Source organism: Salmo trutta, unplaced genomic scaffold (assembly GCF_901001165.1).
Source record: "Salmo trutta unplaced genomic scaffold, fSalTru1.1, whole genome shotgun sequence".
Lineage (NCBI taxonomy): Eukaryota > Metazoa > Chordata > Actinopteri > Salmoniformes > Salmonidae > Salmo > Salmo trutta.
Genome location: NW_021822521.1, coordinates 202,776 through 220,000, shown reverse-complemented (window position 1 = coordinate 220,000; position 17,225 = coordinate 202,776). Strand labels below are relative to the sequence as shown.

At 44.7% G+C, this 17,225-nt stretch overlaps 1 protein-coding gene across 4 annotated transcripts in view; it reads left to right on the top strand.

The window, feature by feature from the left end:
• LOC115182477 (collagen alpha-1(XIV) chain) overlaps window positions 1–17,225 on the top strand; it is a 161,616-nt gene that overhangs the window by 66,256 nt on the left and 78,135 nt on the right. For all 4 annotated transcript variants that reach the window (XM_029744077.1, XM_029744076.1, XM_029744078.1 and 1 more), the window contains exons 21-23: window positions 4,993–5,067; window positions 9,226–9,365; window positions 12,682–12,805. In XM_029744077.1, the coding sequence (XP_029599937.1) occupies window positions 4,993–5,067; window positions 9,226–9,365; window positions 12,682–12,805 (339 nt within the window). The remainder of the gene's footprint in view (window positions 1–4,992; window positions 5,068–9,225; window positions 9,366–12,681; window positions 12,806–17,225) is intronic.

Sequence of the window (17,225 nt, the reverse complement as noted above, 5' to 3'; positions counted from 1 at the left end):
CTGACCTCAACACTCTCATCATGGATACAACACGTATGTACCAACTGACCTCAACACTCTCATCATGGACACAACACGTATGTACCAACTGACCTCAACACTCTCATCATGGATACAACACGTATGTACCAACTGACCTCAACACTCTCATCATGGATACAACACGTATGTACCAACTGACCTCAACACTCTCATCATGGATACAACATGCATGTACCAACTGACCTCAACACTCTCATCATGGATACAACACGTATGTACCAACTGACCTCAACACTCTCATCATGGATACAACACGTATGTACCAACTGACCTCAACACTCTCATCATGGACACAACACGTATGTACCAACTGACCTCAACACTCTCATCATGGACACAACACGTATGTACCAACTGACCTCAACACTCTCATCATGGATACAACACGTATGTACCAACTGACCTCAACACCCTCATCATGGATACAACACGTATGTACCAACTGACCTCAACACTCTCATCATGGATACAAAACGTATGTACAAATCAAATCAAATCAAATCTAATTTATTTATATAGCCCTTCGTACATCAGCTGAAATCTCAAAGTGCTGTACAGAAACCCAGCCTAAAACCCCAAACAGCAAGCAATGCATGTGAAAGAAGCACGGTGGCTGGGAAAAACTCCCTAGGAAAAACTCCTGAGAAAGGCCAAAAACCTAGGAAGAAACCTAGAGAGGAACCAGGCTATGAGGGGTGGCCAGTCCTCTTCTGGCTGTGCCGGGTGGATAATTATAACAGAACATGGTCAAGATGTTAAAATGTTCGTAAATGACCAGCATGGTCAAATAATAATAATCATAGTAGTTGTCGAGGGTGCAACAAGCACGTCCGGTGAACAGGTCAGGGTTCCGTAGCCGCAGGCAGAACAGTTGAAACTGGAGCAGCAGCATGGCCAGGTGGACTGGGGACAGCAAGGAGTCATCATGCCAGGTAGTCCTGAGGCATGGTCCTAGGGCTCAGGTCCTCCGAGAGAAAGAGAAAAAGAGAGAATTAGAGAGAGCATATTTACATTCACACAGGACACCGGATAAGACAAGAGAATACTCCAGATGTAACAGACTGACCCTAGCCCCCCGACACATAAACTACGGCAGCATAAATACTGGAGGCTGAGACAGGAGGGATCAGAAGACACTGTGGCCCCATCCGATGATACCCCCGGACAGGGCCAAACAGGCAGGATATAACCCCACCCACTTTGCCAAAGCACAGCCCTCACACCACTAGAGGGATATCTACAACCACCAACTTACCGTCCGAAGACAAGGCCGAGTATAGCCCACAAAGATCTCCGCCACGGCACAACCCAAGGGGGGGGCGCCAACCCAGACAGGAAGACCACGTCAGTGGCTCAACCTACTCAAGTGACGCACCCCTCCCATGGACGGCATGGAAGAACACCAGTAAGTCAGTGACTCAGCCCCTGTAAAAGGGTTAGAGGCAGAGAATCCCAGTGGGAAAAGAGGAACCGACAAGGCAGAGACAGCAAGGGCGGTTCGTTGCTCCAGCCTTTCCGTTCACCTTCACACTCCTGGGCCAGACTATACTTAATCATAGGACCTACTGAAGAGATAAGTCTTCAGTAAAGACTTAAAGGTTGAGACTGAGTCTGCGTCTCTCACATGAGTAGGCAGACCATTCCATAAAAATGGAGCTCTATAGGAGAAAGCCCTACCTCCAGCCGTTTGCTTAGAAATTCTAGGGACAATTAGGAGGCCTGCGTCTTGTGACCGTAGCGTACGTGTAGGTATGTACGGCAGGACCAAATCGGAAAGATAGGTAGGAGCAAGCCCATGTAATGCTTTGTAGGTTAGCAGTAAAACCTTGAAATCAGCCCTTGCCTTAACAGGAAGCCAGTGTAGGGAGGCTAGCACTGGAGTAATATGATCAAATTTTTTGGTTCTAGTCAGGATTCTAGCAGCCGTATTTAGCACTAACTGAAGTTTGTTTAGTGCTTTATCCGGGTAGCCGGAAAGTAGAGCATTGCAGTAGTCGAGCCTAGAAGTAACAAAAGCATGGATTAATTTTTCTGCGTCATTTTTGGACAGAAAGTTTCTGATTTTTGCAATGTTACGTAGATGGAAAAAAGCTGTCCTTGAAGCAGTCTTGATATGTTCTTCAAAAGAGAGATCAGGGTCCAGAGTAACGCCGAGGTCCTTCACAGTTTTATTTGAGATGACTGTACAACCATCCAGATTAATTGTCAGATTCAACAGAAGATCTCTTTGTTTCTTGGGACCTAGGACAAGCATCTCTGTTTTGTCCGAGTTTAAAAGTAGAAAGTTTGCAGCCATCCACTTCCTTATGTCTGAAACACAGGCTTCTAGCGAGGGCAATTTTGGGGCTTCACCATGTTTCATTGAAATGTACAGCTGTGTGTCGTCCGCATAGCAGTGAAATTTAACATTATGTTTTCGAATGACATCCCCAAGAGGTAAAAGATATAGTGAAAACAATAGTGGTCCTAGAACGGAACCTTGAGGAACACCGAAATTTACAATTGATTTGTCAGAGGACGAACCATTCACAGAGACAAACTGATATCTTTCCAACAGATAAGATCTAAACCAGGCCAGAACTTGTCCATGTAGACCAATTTGGGTTTCCAATCTCTCCAAAAGAATGTGGTGATCGATGGTATCAAAAGCGGCACTAAGATCTAGGAGCATGAGGACAGATGCAGAGCCTCGGTCTGACGTCATTAAAAGGTCATTTACCACCTTCACAAGTGCAGTCTCAGTGCTATGATGGGGTCTAAAACCAGACTGAAGCGTTTCGTATACATTGTTTGTCTTCAGGAAGGCAGTGAGTTGCTGCGCAACAACTTTTTCAAAATTTTTTGAGAGGAATGGAAGATTCGATATAGGCCGATAGTTTTTTATAATTTCTGGGTCAAGATTCGGCTTTTTCAAGAGAGGCTTTATTACTGTCACTTTTAGTGAGCTTGGTACACATCCGGTGGATAGAGAGCCGTTTATTATGTTCAACATAGAAGGGCCAAGCACAGGAAGCAGCTCTTTCAGTAGTTTAGTTGGAATAGGGTCCAGTATGCAGCTTGAGGGTTTGGAGGCCATGATTATTTTCATCATTATGTCAAGAGATATAGTACTAAAACACTTTAGTATCTCCCTTGATCCTAGGTCCTGGCAGAGTTGTGCAGACTCAGGACAATGGAGCCCTGGAGGAATACCCAGATTTAAAGAGGAGTCCGTAATTTGCTTTCTAATGATCATGATCTTTTCCTCAAAGAAGTTCATAAATTTATTACTGCTGAAGTGAAAGCCATCCTCCATTTGCGAATGCTGCTTTTTAGTTAACTTTGCGACAGTGTCAAAAAGAAATTTCGGATTGTTCTTATTTTCCTCAATTAAGTTGGAAAAATAGGATGATCGTGCAGCAGTGAGGGCTCTTCGATACTGCACGGTACTGTCTTTCCAAGCTAGTCGGAAGACTTCCAGTTTAGTGTGGCGCCATTTCCGTTCCAATTTTCTGGAAGCTTGCTTCAGACCTCGTGTATTTTCTGTATACCAGGGAGCTAGTTTCTTATGACAGATGTTTTTAATTTTTAGGGGTGAAACTGCATCTAGGGTATTGCGCAAGGTTAAATTGAGTTCCTCGGTTAGGTGGTTAACTGATTCTTGTCCTCTGACGTCCTTGGGTAGGCAGAGGGAGTCTGGAAGGGCATCAAGGAATCTTTGGGTTGTCTGAGAATTTATAGCACGACTTTTAATCTTCCTTGGTTGGGGTCTGAGCAGATTATTTGTTGCAATTGTAAACGCAATAAAATGGTGGTCCGATAATCCAGGATTATGAGGAAAAACATTAAGATCCACAACATTTATTCCATGGGACAAAACTAGGTCCAGAGTATGACTGTGGCAGTGAGTAGGTCCAGAGACATGTTGGACAAAACCCACTGAGTCGATGATGGCTCCGAAAGCCTTTTGGAGTGGGTCTGTGGACTTTTCCATGTGAATGTCCTCAACACTCTCATCATGGATACAACACGTATGTACCAACTGACCTCAACACTGTCATCATGGATACAACACGTATGTACCAACTGACCTCAACACTCTCATCATGGATACAACACGTATGTACCAACTGACCTCAACACTCTCATCATGGACACAACACCTAGGTGTCAACTTCACTCAAAATCTCTCTTATGGGAGTAGAACAGAATTACCAGCTATGAACATTGGATTTATTGGCAGTGGAAATGAAGAGGACATGTCATACTGTATGTTACACATTGAAACGGAGAGCAGTGAGAAACCATAGAACCAATCATTCCAGTGTTGCTCCAGGCCACGGAGCAGGCCTCCAGGCCCCCCCCCCCCCCCCCAATTACCTTGGATGGCTGTTGTGGCTTACGACTGACTGGCCTATAGATCAGCTCAGCTCAGTGAAGACAAGGCATGCTTTCTCTCCTTTTGTCTGGTAAATGAAACCTTCCCCCCAGAGCTGCTCTTTGCCTGTGGGCTGAGCACCAGCCACAACTCATTTCACCTCCCTTTAGGTTGCATCCCAAATGGTAGCCTATTCCCTACATTTACAACGGGGATAGGGTGTCATTTAGGACACGTCGTCAGCCCCTGCAGCACGACTGTCACTTAGAAGCAACAATAGTAGGCTAATGATGCAGGCCATTGGCAAGGCAATGAGGTGGGGAGAACTGGTCTGTTTAGGGACAGGAGATGCTCACTCGCTGCCAGGGATACAGATAGCTGCTCTCCTCCCAGGAGGAGGTTACACTGCTGCTGCTGCTGCTACTGCTACTCTCACTCACCACAGAAAAACCTCCCTGGCTTATCCAAAACAGAGGCATTGTTTGGGGACAGCATGGGAGAGGTAGGTGGACACTGGTAGGTGTGTGTGTGGATAGAGAGGTATGATGGATGTACCGTGATGATTTATGTGCTTGTCTCTCTGTGTATTCTAGTCCCCGTCCCCACCCAGCCACCGACACCACCACCCACGTCACCCCCCCTACCGACCATACCGCCCGCCAAGGAAGGTAAGAGATACGAGCTGCCACTGTGTGTCCGCACACACACACACACTCTCCCCTGCTGTCCCCACCATAGTGTGACCTTTCTCAAACCCACACTACATCTCTGATGACAGCTCACCTTTACTTCAGCACACTGAGGTACCACAGATTAAAATATATATATAACTTTTATACCAGATGAACCACATTATACAATCACCAAACAAGTACCGGTACTTAGTGGTATTTATTCAGCTGAGGAAGAGTTTTTGGAGATAAAAACAACTTTTTAAGTCTTCTTTCTTGGGGGGTATCCAGTATCTTATCAACTTTTGAAGTCTTCTTTCTTGGGGGGTATCCAGTATCTTATCAACTTTTTAAGTCTTCTTTCTTCAGGGGTATCCAGTATTTTATACATTTTTTAAGTCTTCTTTCTTGGGGAGTATCCAGTATTTTATACATTTTTTAAGTCTTCTTTCTTGGGGAGTATCCAGGATCTTATCAGCTTTTTAAGTCTTCTTTCTTGGGGGGTATCCAGTATCTTATCAACTTTTTAAGTCTTCTTTCTTCAGGGGTATCCAGTATCTTATCAGCTTTTTAAGTCTTCTTTCTTGGGGATTATCCAGTATCTTATCAGCTTTTTAAGTCTTCTTTCTTGGGGATTATCCAGTATCTTATCAGCTTTTTAAGTCTTCTTTCTTCAGGGGTATCCAGTATCTTATCAGCTTTTTAAGTCTTCTTTCTTGGGGATTATCCAGTATCTTATCAGCTTTTTAAGTCTTCTTTCTTGGGGATTATCCAGTATCTTATCAACTTTTTAAGTCTTCTTTCTTGAGGGGTATCCAGTATCTTATCAACTTTTTAAGTCTTCTTTCTTGGGGAGTATCCAGGATCTTATCAAACATTTTCAGTGCGGCTCAGACAAGCAGCAGCTCCAGTCTGTACATATTTACACAGCATCTGCATGCATTACTTATTACATTAGCTGAGGCTTTTCTTCCTCCCTCCTCTACTGACCTTCATATACACACTACCAAATATTATAGGCAGACAGCCCCCTGGGGGTTTAAGTCCTGGTCCATGTTTAAATGAACTGTAATCATCAGATTTGTGATAAGTATAAGTTCTTCACAGGTTGAAATAAATTAGAAATAAGAACGTGGTTTTTACAGCACCATAATAGAGCGGAAACATCTTTAGCTTTTATCAATGTATTCACAGCAAAGTTCTCAAGGTCGTTTTTTCAGCGGGGATTAGTTGAATATTGCATTTTGGATATTATCTCTAGCTCCTAATAATAGTAGAAGTCAGAAGTACTCAACTTCTTCTCAATCGCATTGGAGGAGAAGGTTCGATGGGCGGGACCTTGGATCTTCTCCAATGCGTTTTGTGAATGAGGCGAGGATAGAGGGTGGGAGGAATCGGTTAAATCGATGAAAGACAAATTGAGAAAGAGCCTTGCACAATTCTATCCCCCCATGGTGCACTGCTGCCTGGCTGTGTATCAAGCCTTCCTCCCATCCTGTCGATACTTCCTGTCCGGTTTGATTAGAACCCTGCCATAAGAACCTTCCCTTAAGATCTCTCCCGCCATTCTAAGAACTCTGCTATAATTCTAAGCACTTCAGACTTAACACATTTGTCCCACCTCTAGAGGTTTGTACCAGTCAATTTAATGTTATAATTCTAACTCTCTGGCTTGTTTAAACAAAGATCAACCAGGCCAGACATTTCTCTTGCCATTCCTCTACACTCTTAGAAAAAAGGACCTATCTTTGATCCTAAAAGGGTTCTTCGGCTGTCTCCAAAGAACCCGTTTTGGTTCCAGGTAGAACCCCTTTGGTTCCAAGTAAAACCCTTTTGGTTCCAGGTAGAACACTTTTGGTTCCAAGTAAAACCCTTTTGGTTCCAGGTAAAACCCTTTTGGGTTCAATGTAGAACCCTTTTCACAGAGGGTTCTACCTGGAACCAAAAAGGGTTCTACCTGGAACCAAAAAAGGTTCTCCAATGGGGACAGCCAAAGAACCCTTTTGGAACCCTTTTGTCTAAAAGTGTAGCCCAGTGTTTCTCAACCTTCTTTGTACCAGGCACCAACAAGCTATGGTCCTTCTTGTGCCAAGGACCGGCAAGCTATACTTCTTCCTAGCATTAGAGAACTGGTTAAATCAGCGTCAGCTTACTGTCTGAGAGACCGGCCAGCTCTAGCCGTTCCTCACATTCTGAGAGACCGGCCAGCTCTAGCCGTTCCTCACATTCTGAGAGACCTGCCAGCTCTAACCGTTCCTCACGTTCTGAGAGACCGGCCAGCTCTAACCGTTCCTCACGTTCTGAGAGACCGACCAGCTCTAACCGTTCCTCACATTCTGAGAGACCGGCCAGCTCTAACCGTTCCTCACATTCTGAGAGACCGACCAGCTCTAACCGTTCCTCACATTCTGAGAGACCGGCCAGCTCTAGCCGTTCCTCACATTCTGAGAGACCGGCCAGCTCTAGTCGTTCCTCACATTCTGAGAGACCGACCAGCTCTAACCGTTCCTCACATTCTGAGAGACCGGCCAGCTCTAGTCGTTCCTCACATTCTGAGAGACCGGCCAGCTCTAACCGTTCCTCACATTCTGAGAGACCGGCCAGCTCTAACCGTTCCTCACATTCTGAGAGACCGGCCAGCTCTAACCGTTCCTCACATTCTGAGAGACCGGCCAGCTCTAACCGTTCCTCACATTCTGAGAGACCGGCCAGCTCTAGCCGTTCCTCACATTCTGAGAGACCGGCCAGCTCTAACCGTTCCTCACATTCTGAGAGACCGGCCAGCTCTAACCGTTCCTCACATTTTGAGAGACCGGCCAGCTCTAACCGTTCCTCACATTTTGAGAGACCGGCCAGCTCTAACCGTTCCGCACATTCTGAGAGACCGGCCAGCTCTAACCGTTCCTCACATTCTGAGAGACCGGCCAGCTCTAACCGTTCCTCACATTCTGAGAGACCGGCCAGCTCTAACCGTTCCTCACATTCTGAGAGACCGATCTTCTCCCAGTTTGACTGAAGTCTGTATATAGCTGGAGAATACACTAACTGAATATTAAAGGCACAGCGCAGTCAAAAATGTGATTTTCCAGTTTGTTATATATATTTCCACACTATGAGGTTGGAATAATACTGTGAAATTGTGAAAATTATGATAAAGCCATTTTAGTGTAAGAGCTGTTTGAACAGACAGCCTGTTTTGGTGGGATAGAGTTTTAGCCTGCCTGGTGACATCGTTAATAGACCAATAAGAAAGAGTGTTCCAAACCTCTCTGCCAATAACAACTACTGTAGTTTTCAGTTTTCCTCTCCCCACTCAGACAGATATATTGAGATAAAAATGGCTGCTTTGGACCTTTAATTAGCACGAAGAAAGATCTTATCTGTCTCTGTGTAGTGGGAAGTAGATAAAGCTTCTGGAGGAGACAGATAGTTAGATAGTTCATCACCACTCACCACCAGCTGGCCTGTTGTAATGAGACTGAAGGGTTGAGGCTTACCAGCTGGCCTGTTGTAATGAGACGGGAGAGTTGAGGCTTACCAGCTGGCCTGTTGTACTGAGACTGAAGGGTTGAGGCTTACCAGCTGGCCTGTTGTAATGAGACGGGAGAGTTGAGGCTTACCAGCTGGCCTGTTGTAATGAGACTGAAGGGTTGAGGCTTACCAGCTGGCCTGTTGTAATGATACTGGAGAGTTGAGGCTTACCAGCTGGCCTGTTGTAATGAGACTGAAGAGTTGAGGCTTACCAGCTGGCCTGTTGTATTGAGAATGAAGAGTTGAGGCTTATCAGCTGGCCTGTTGTATTGAGACTGAAGAGTTGAGGCTTACCAGCTGGCCTGTTGTATTGAGAATGAAGAGTTGAGGCTTACCAGCTGGCCTGTTGTATTGTGACTGAAGAGTTGAGGCTTACCAGCTGGCCTGTTGTATTGAGACTTCCCTCCCTCCCTCCCTACCTACCTCCCTCCCTCCCTCCCTCCCTCCTTCCCTGCCTGCCTGCCTGCCTGCCTGCCTGCCTGCCTGCCTGCCTCCCTCCCTCCCTCCTTCCTTCCCTCCCTGCGTCCCTCGCTCCCTCCCTCCCTCCCTCCCTGCCTCCCTGCATCCCTGCGTCCCTCCCTCCCTCCCTGCCTCCCTCCCTTCCTCCCTCCCTCCCTCCCCCAGTCTGTAAAGCAGCCAAAGCTGACCTGGTCTTCTTGGTGGACGGCTCTTGGAGCATCGGAGACGACAACTTCCAGAAGATTATCCGCTTCCTGTACAGTACGATGGGAGCTCTGGATCTGATTGGTCCTGACGGCACACAGGTAAGACCAATGACAACTCGCTGGTCTAAAAGACCAATGGCTGGTCTAGTCCAGTACACACAGGTCAGGGTGAGGTTAGGTTCACAGGTCAGGGTGAGGTTAGGGTCACAGGTCAGGGTGAGGTAGGGTCACAGGTCAGGGTGAGGTTAGGTTCACAGGTCAGGGTGAGGTTAGGTTCACAGGTCAGGGTGAGGTTAGGGTCACAGGTCAGGGTGAGGTTAGGTTCACAGGTCAAGGTGAGGTTAGGGTCACAGGTTAGGGTCACAGACCAGGGTGAGGTTAGGGTCAAGGGTCAGGGTGAACTTAGGTTTAGATAAAGCCTGTGCCAACATCACCAAACAGAGCCACATCTAAACCAGGTCCCAAGGGAGAGACCATTATGTTGGAATAGACTGGTGTCTAGACATTACAAACAGACCCACATCTAAACCAGGTCTCAAGGGAGAGACCATTATGTTGGAATAGACTGGTGTCTAGACATTACAAACAGACCCACATCTAAACCAGGTCTCAAGGGAGAGACCATTATGTTGGAATAGACTGGTGTCTAGACATTACAAACAGACCCACATCTAAACCAGGTCTCAAGGGAGAGACCGTTATGTTGGAATAGACTGGTGTCTAGACATTACAAACAGACCCACATCTAAACCAGGTCTCAAGGGAGAGACCATTATGTTGGAATAGACTGGTGTCTAGACATTACAAACAGACCCACATCTAAACCAGGTCTCAAGGGAGAGACCATTATGTTGGAATAGACTGGTGTCTAGACATTACAAACAGAGGCCCATAGATCTTTATCAAGCCCCCTCTTTCAGACCGTTCACAGCCCATTACTGAGGAACTGGTGGGTTATTGACACAAGGCTGCATTACTAAAGTCCTCCGTATCCCCTTACTACTGTATTAGGGGCTGATGGGTAATGGAGGAATCTGAGCTGAGGTGCAGAGGGTCCTGGCTACAGTAGTTAGGCTCTCAGACAGACAAATAGAAAAACAGACATAAGGAGAGTGAGAAGGGAAGCAGGACATTGAGGGATGAGGAGGGACAGGGATAGATTCCTAAGGGGACATAAGGACAGTGAGAAGGGAAGCAGGACATTGAGGGATGAGGAGGGACAGGGATAGATTCCTAAGGGGACATAAGGACAGTGAGAAGGGAAGCAGGACATTGAGGGAAGAGGAGGGACAGGGATAGATTCCTAAGGGGACATAAGGACAGTGAGAAGGGAAGCAGGACATTGAGGGATGAGGAGGGACAGGGATAGATTCCTAAGGGGACATAAGGAGAGTGAGAAGGGAAGCAGGACATTGAGGGAAGAGGAGGGACAGGGATAGATTCCTAAGGGGACATAAGGACAGTGAGAAGGGAAGCAGGACATTGAGGGAAGAGGAGGGACAGGGATAGATTCCTAAGGGGACATAAGGAGAGTGAGAAGGGAAGCAGGACATTGAGGGATGAGGAGGGACAGGGATAGATTCCTAAGGGGACATAAGGACAGTGAGAAGGGAAGCAGGACATTGAGGGAAGAGGAGGGACAGGGATAGATTCCTAAGGGGACATAAGGACAGTGAGAAGGGAAGCGGGACATTGAGGGATGAGGAGGGACAGGGATAGATTCCTAAGGGGACATAAGGAGAGTGAGAAGGGAAGCAGGACATTGAGGGATGAGGAGGGACAGGGATAGATTCCTAAGGGGACATAAGGACAGTGAGAAGGGAAGCAGGACATTGAGGGAAGAGGAGGGACAGGGATAGATTCCTAAGGGGACATAAGGACAGTGAGAAGGGAAGCAGGACATTGAGGGAAGAGGAGGGACAGGGATAGATTCCTAAGGGGACATAAGGACAGTGAGAAGGGAAGCAGGACATTGAGGGAAGAGGAGGGACAGGGATAGATTCCTAAGGGGACATAAGGACAGTGAGTAACAGAGACATCTGTTCTAAACATGTTGCAAAATAGTTGCTAAGATGCCAATGAAAGCGTGCATCCAGCATGCGACTATAAGTTCTGGATTCTTTATTGGCAACTTACACTGAACAAAAATATAAACTCAACATGTAAAGTGTTGGTCCCATGTTTCATGAGCTGAAATAGAAGATCCCAGAAATGTTCCATATGCACAAAAAGCTTATTTCTCTAAAACGTTGTGAACAAATGTGTTTCCATCCCTGTTAGTGAGCGTTTCACCTTTGCCAAGATAATCCAGCCACCTGACAGTTGTGGAATATCAAGAAGCTGATTTAACAGCATGATCATTACACAGGTGCACCTTGTCCTGGGGACAAAAAAAGGCCACTCTAAAATGTCAATTTTTGTCACACAAGACAATGCCACAGATGTCTCAAGTTTTGAAGGAGCGTGCAATTGGCATGCTGACTGCAGGAATGTCTACCAGAGCTGTTGCCAGAGAATTGAATGTTCATTTCCTACCATAAACCGCCTCCAATGTCATTTTAGAGAATTTGGCAGGACATCCAACCGGCCTCACAACCGCAGACCACGTGTATGGCGTCGTGTGGTCGAGTGGTTTGCTGATGTCTACGTTGTGAACAGAGTGCCCCATGGTGGCGTTGGGGTTATGGTATGGGCAGGCATAAGCTACGGACAACAAACACAATTGCATTTTATCGATGCCTGTTTGAATGAACAGAGATACCGTGACGACCTCCTGAGGACCATTGTGAGGCCCATTTTTTTATGCTATCTGTGACCCGGTCATGTGAAATCCATAGATTAAGGCCTAATGAATTTATTTCAATTGACTGATTTCCTCATATGAACTGTAACTCAGTAAAATCTTTGAAATTGTTGCATGTTGCATTTATATTTTTGTTCTGTATAGTTATTTTCTAAATTTTTAGAACAGATTCATGTTCAACATTCCAAATTATAAACAACCCTAACCCCCCCCTAGCCAAAACACTGTTAGAATTATCTCTGGGTGTGATGAAGACTTTTACACCTCTCTCTCTCTCTCTCTCTCTCTCTCTCTCTCTCTCTCTCGCTCTCTCTCCTCTCTCTCTCTCTCTCTCTCTCTCTCGCTCTCTCTCCTCTCACTCTCTCTCCTTTTCTCCCTCTCTCTCTCTCTCTCTCTCTCTCTGTCCTCTCTCTCTCTTTCTCTCTCTCTCTCTCTCTCCTCTCTTTCTCTCTCTCTCTCCTTTTCTCCCTCTTTCTCTCTCTCCTCTTTCTCTCTCTTTCTCTCTCTCTCTCTCTCTTTCCTCTCTTTCTCTCTCTCTCTCCTCTCTCTCTCTCCCTCTCTCTCTCTACCCCTTTCTCTCTCCCCCCTTCTCTCTCTCCCTCTTACTGACAGGTTGCTATAGCACAGTTCAGTGATGATGCCAGGACTGAGTTCAAGCTGAACTCATACGCTAACAAGGAAACGCTGCTCGACGCCATCAGGCGAATCACATACAAGGGAGGGAACACCAAGACAGGTATGTACTAAAGCCTTCTGCACACACACACACACACACACACACACACACACACACACACACACACACACACACACACACACACACACACACACACACACACACACACCCACACGCACACGTACACGCACACGCACACGCACACGCACACACCTTTCATTTACCCTGACTGCTATGGGAGAAGCAGAATGGCCTGGCTTGTATGGTCGTCGGTCCCAGCGAGCTCTGTTCCTTATTCCCCTGATTTAGGAGGTGGAAACAGGTGCTTTCTGTGCAAACAAGACAGTTTCAGTTTGCTGGCAGCCTCTTCCTTAGTGGAGAAAGAAGGAATTTCACACTTGAGCTCAGTTTCTGCCCTTGATGTCTCTGAAGGAATCTACACTGTGTAATAGTATTGCTCTACCGCAAGTCTAACAACAAAGTGTATGACTAAGGAAGAGAGAGATTCTATGCAGTTGGGAATTTATGTTTGTGCATATTGCTCCTGTCCCGTACAATATTTGCACAGCAGGTTTGTAGACCAATCCTGGCAGCAGTGTTAGAAATGAAACACCTTGTCTACACACACAGCTTCTCTGCTCTACCCCAGGGGGGAAGGGACTACCAGAGCTACCCACAGAGGACATGTTTTCTCTGGCTAGAGATGCAAGCTGAGGCCTCTCTCTCTCTCTGTCTCTCTCTCTCTCTCTCTCTCTCTCTCTCTCTCACTTTAGAGATGCAAGCTGAGGCCTCTCTCTCTCACTTTAGAGATGCAAGCTGACGCCTCTCTCTCTCTCGCTCTCTCTCTCTCTCTCTCTTTCACTTTAGAGATGCAAGCTGAGGCCTCTCTCTCTCGTTCTCTCTCTCTCTCTCTCTAGAGATGTAAGCGGAGGCCTCTCTCTCTCTCTCTCTCTCTCTCTAGAGATGTAAGCAGAGGCCTCTCTCTCTCTCTCTCTCTCTCTCTCTCTCTCTAGAGATGTAAGTGGGAGAGCCCCTCTCTCTCTCTCTCTCCTCGCGCTCTCTCTCTCTATCTCTCCTCTCTCATCTCTCTCTCTCTCTCTCTCTCTAGAGATGTAGAGGCGGAGGCCCTCTCTCGTCCCTCTCTCTCTCTCTCTCTAGAGATGTAAGAGCGGGCGGCGGCCTCTCTCTCCTCTCCTTCATCTCTCTCCTCTCAAGAGATGTAAGTGGAGGCCCCTCTCTCTCTCTCTCCTCTCTCGTCTCTCTCGTCTTCTCTCTCTCTCTAGAGATGGTAAGGCGGAGGCCCTCTCTTCTCTCTCATCTCTCTCTCTCTCCTCGCCTTCTCTAGAGAAGGTAAGAGCTGGGGCCGGGGGGGGGCGGCGGCCATCTCTCTCTCTCTCCTCCTCGGCGGCCTCTCTCTCTCTCTCTCTCTCTCTCTCTCTAGAGATGTAAGCTGAGGCCCCTCTCTCTCAAATTCAAATTCAAATTCAAGCTGCTTTATTGGCATGAAAAACATTGTGTTAATATTGCCAAAGCAACAATGTATATAATATACATTGTAATACAATTATAAACAATAACAAATAATAATATAAAATGGCAGTACATAATACAATTATAAAATAATAAAATTAAAAATAATAACAATAAAATAGTAAAATAATAGTAAAATAGTAGAATGTAATAAATATAAAAATCTAAATATGGAAAATGAATCTATAACTAACTTATAACTAAATAACGGTCATCTTCACCATTACATCAGTACTACAACTACTATCATCATTACCACTACTACTACCATAGTAATAACAATAATAGTAATAATAAGTAAGTTACTGCTTACTATGCAGATGTTATTATTCAGTGTCCCTCAGGCTATGGCAGGCAAATACATATTTGGCTGCAAGAGGAGCCATTGCTCCTTCGCCCATGAGTATTCTTAGTTTTTCCTCTGGGTTTAATAAGTTCAAATTTGGAATAAATGTAGTCATTTCTGTGAATAAGGAATCTCTTGGTGAGGAATATTTCTGACAGTAGAGGAGAAAGTGCATCTCTGTCTCCACCTCCCCTGTCGTGCAGTGACCACATACACGCTCCTCTTTGGGTAGCCATGTCTTTTTATGTCTGCCGGTTTCTATTGCCAATCGGTGGTCACTCAGCCTGTACTTGGTAAGGATCTGTCTCTGCCAGGTGGTCACTCAGCCTGTACTTGGTAAGGATCTGTCTCTGCCAGGTGGTCACTCAGCCTGTACTTGGTAAGGATCTGTCTCTGCTTCGTATCTCTGACAGAGTAGAGATAATCAGCCAATTCAGATTCTCTGTTTAGGGTCAGATTTAGTCGGCTTTGGGATTTTGTTTCGTTTTTCCAATGTTGTAAATATGAGTCCTTTGATTGGTTCATGATTTTGTTTATTTGAATTCTTTCTTTTGAAGCAGTGCTGGTGTCAGCTTGGTTGGTGAGGTCCAACACCAGCTGGCTGAGAGGGCTCGTTTCTGGGCTCAGCTCTTGGGTTTGGAGTGCTTTAAATTGCAGACTTGAATTTGGACTTGAATTTAGATGTAGCCAAAATTGTAATGATCTTTTCTGTATTTTCATTATTACTGGAAAGCGGACCAATTCTGCCCTACATGCATTAGTTGGTGTATTTCTCTGGACTTGTAGGATTTTCCGACAGAATTCTGCAGGTAGGGCTTCAATAGGATGTTTGTCCCGCATTTTAAAGTCCAGTTTATTGAGTGGCCCCCAAACCTCACTTCCGTAAAGAGCTATTGGTAGGATTACACTGTCAAATATTTTGGTCCAAATTCTAATTGGGATGTTGATTTTGAATAATTTCATTTTTATTGCATACAATGCTCTGCAGGCTTTTTCTTTGAGTGCATTCACTGCCATATTAAAGTTTCCTGATGCAGATATGGTCAGACCAAGGTAGGTGTAATTTTTTGTGTGTTCAATGATGGTGTTGTTCAGGGTGAATTTATATTTGTGTTTCTGACATCTGGTTTTCTTTTGGAAAATCATGATTTTTGTTTTTTGGAAATGTACTGCCAGGGCCCAATTATGGCAATATTGCTCTAGAATATTAATGTTCTGTTGAAGACCTTCTTTGGTTGGTGATAGAAGTACCAAGTCATCAGCATATCAGGTATTTCACCTCTGTGTCAAATAGTGTGAGTCCTGGGGTTGGAGAATGGTCCAACATGTCTGCTAATTCATTGATATAAATGTTGAAAAGGTTTGGACTCAAACTGCAGCCTTGTCTCACACCTCGACATTGTGAAAATAATTCTGTTCTTTGTTTTTTGATTTTTATTGCACATTTATTTTCTGTGTACATACATTTTATTAAGTCATACACCTTACCACCAAGCCCACTTTGGAGAATTTTGTAGAATAGCCCTTCATGCCAAATAGAATCAAATGCTTTTTTAAAGTCAATAAAGCAAGCAAAGATTTTACCCTCTTTTTTTTGGTGGACGTGTTTATTAATTCGTGTGTGTAAGGTGTATATATGGTCAGTAGTGCGATGGTTAGGGAGAAAGCCAATTTGACATTTACTTATTACATTTTTTTCTTGAAGAAAGGTTTGAATTCTTGAATTCAAAATGCTACAGAAAACCTTTCCCAAGTTACTGTTTACGCAAATTCCCCTGTAATTATTGGGGTCTGATTTGTCTCCACTTTTGTGGATAGGGGAGATGAGCCCCTGGTTCCAGACATCAGGGAAGCAGCCAGAAGTTAATACCATGTTGAACAATTTAAGCACAGCATTTTGCAACTCAGCATTTCATTTCTGATGTTGTCTAGACCACAAGCTTTCTTTGATTAAATAGATTTGAGCTTTTCATTTAGTTCTTGTTGGGTTATTGGGTAATCTAATGGATTTTGGTTGTTTTTAATGACTGATTCAAGGATGTTCAATTTTTCTTTAATTTCTAATTGGTTCTGTTTTTTCTTTAATTTCTAATTGGTTCTGTCTTTTTGTGGGATGTTTTTGTACAGATTATCAAAATACGTTTTCCAAATTCCTACATCTTGTACATCTTGTGGCTTTGTTGTTCTTAAATTGTTCCACATGTCCCAGAACTGATTTTGGTCAATTGCGTTTTCAATTTCATCAAGTGTCTTGTTGGTATAATTCAATTTCTTGCATTTCAGTGTTTGTTTATACTGTTTCAGAGTTTCAAAATATTCATATCATAGCTCTGGGTTGTTATGCTGCTTATGTATATCAATAGACAATTGTCTTAGGTGTTTTCTAATTGTTTTACATTCATTATCACGCCATTTATCAGAAACATTTTGTTTTTTGTTTCTGATGTTGTATTTCTTTGGTTTTCTCAAATTTGCTTTCGATACTGCTTTTTGGAATATGCAGTTGATGTTTTGAGTAGCCGAATTGACACCATCTTTATTGTTTTGGTATTGTGAGTTATTGAAAAACTGTATAGAGTTCATCATTTCATTTGAGTTCAATGT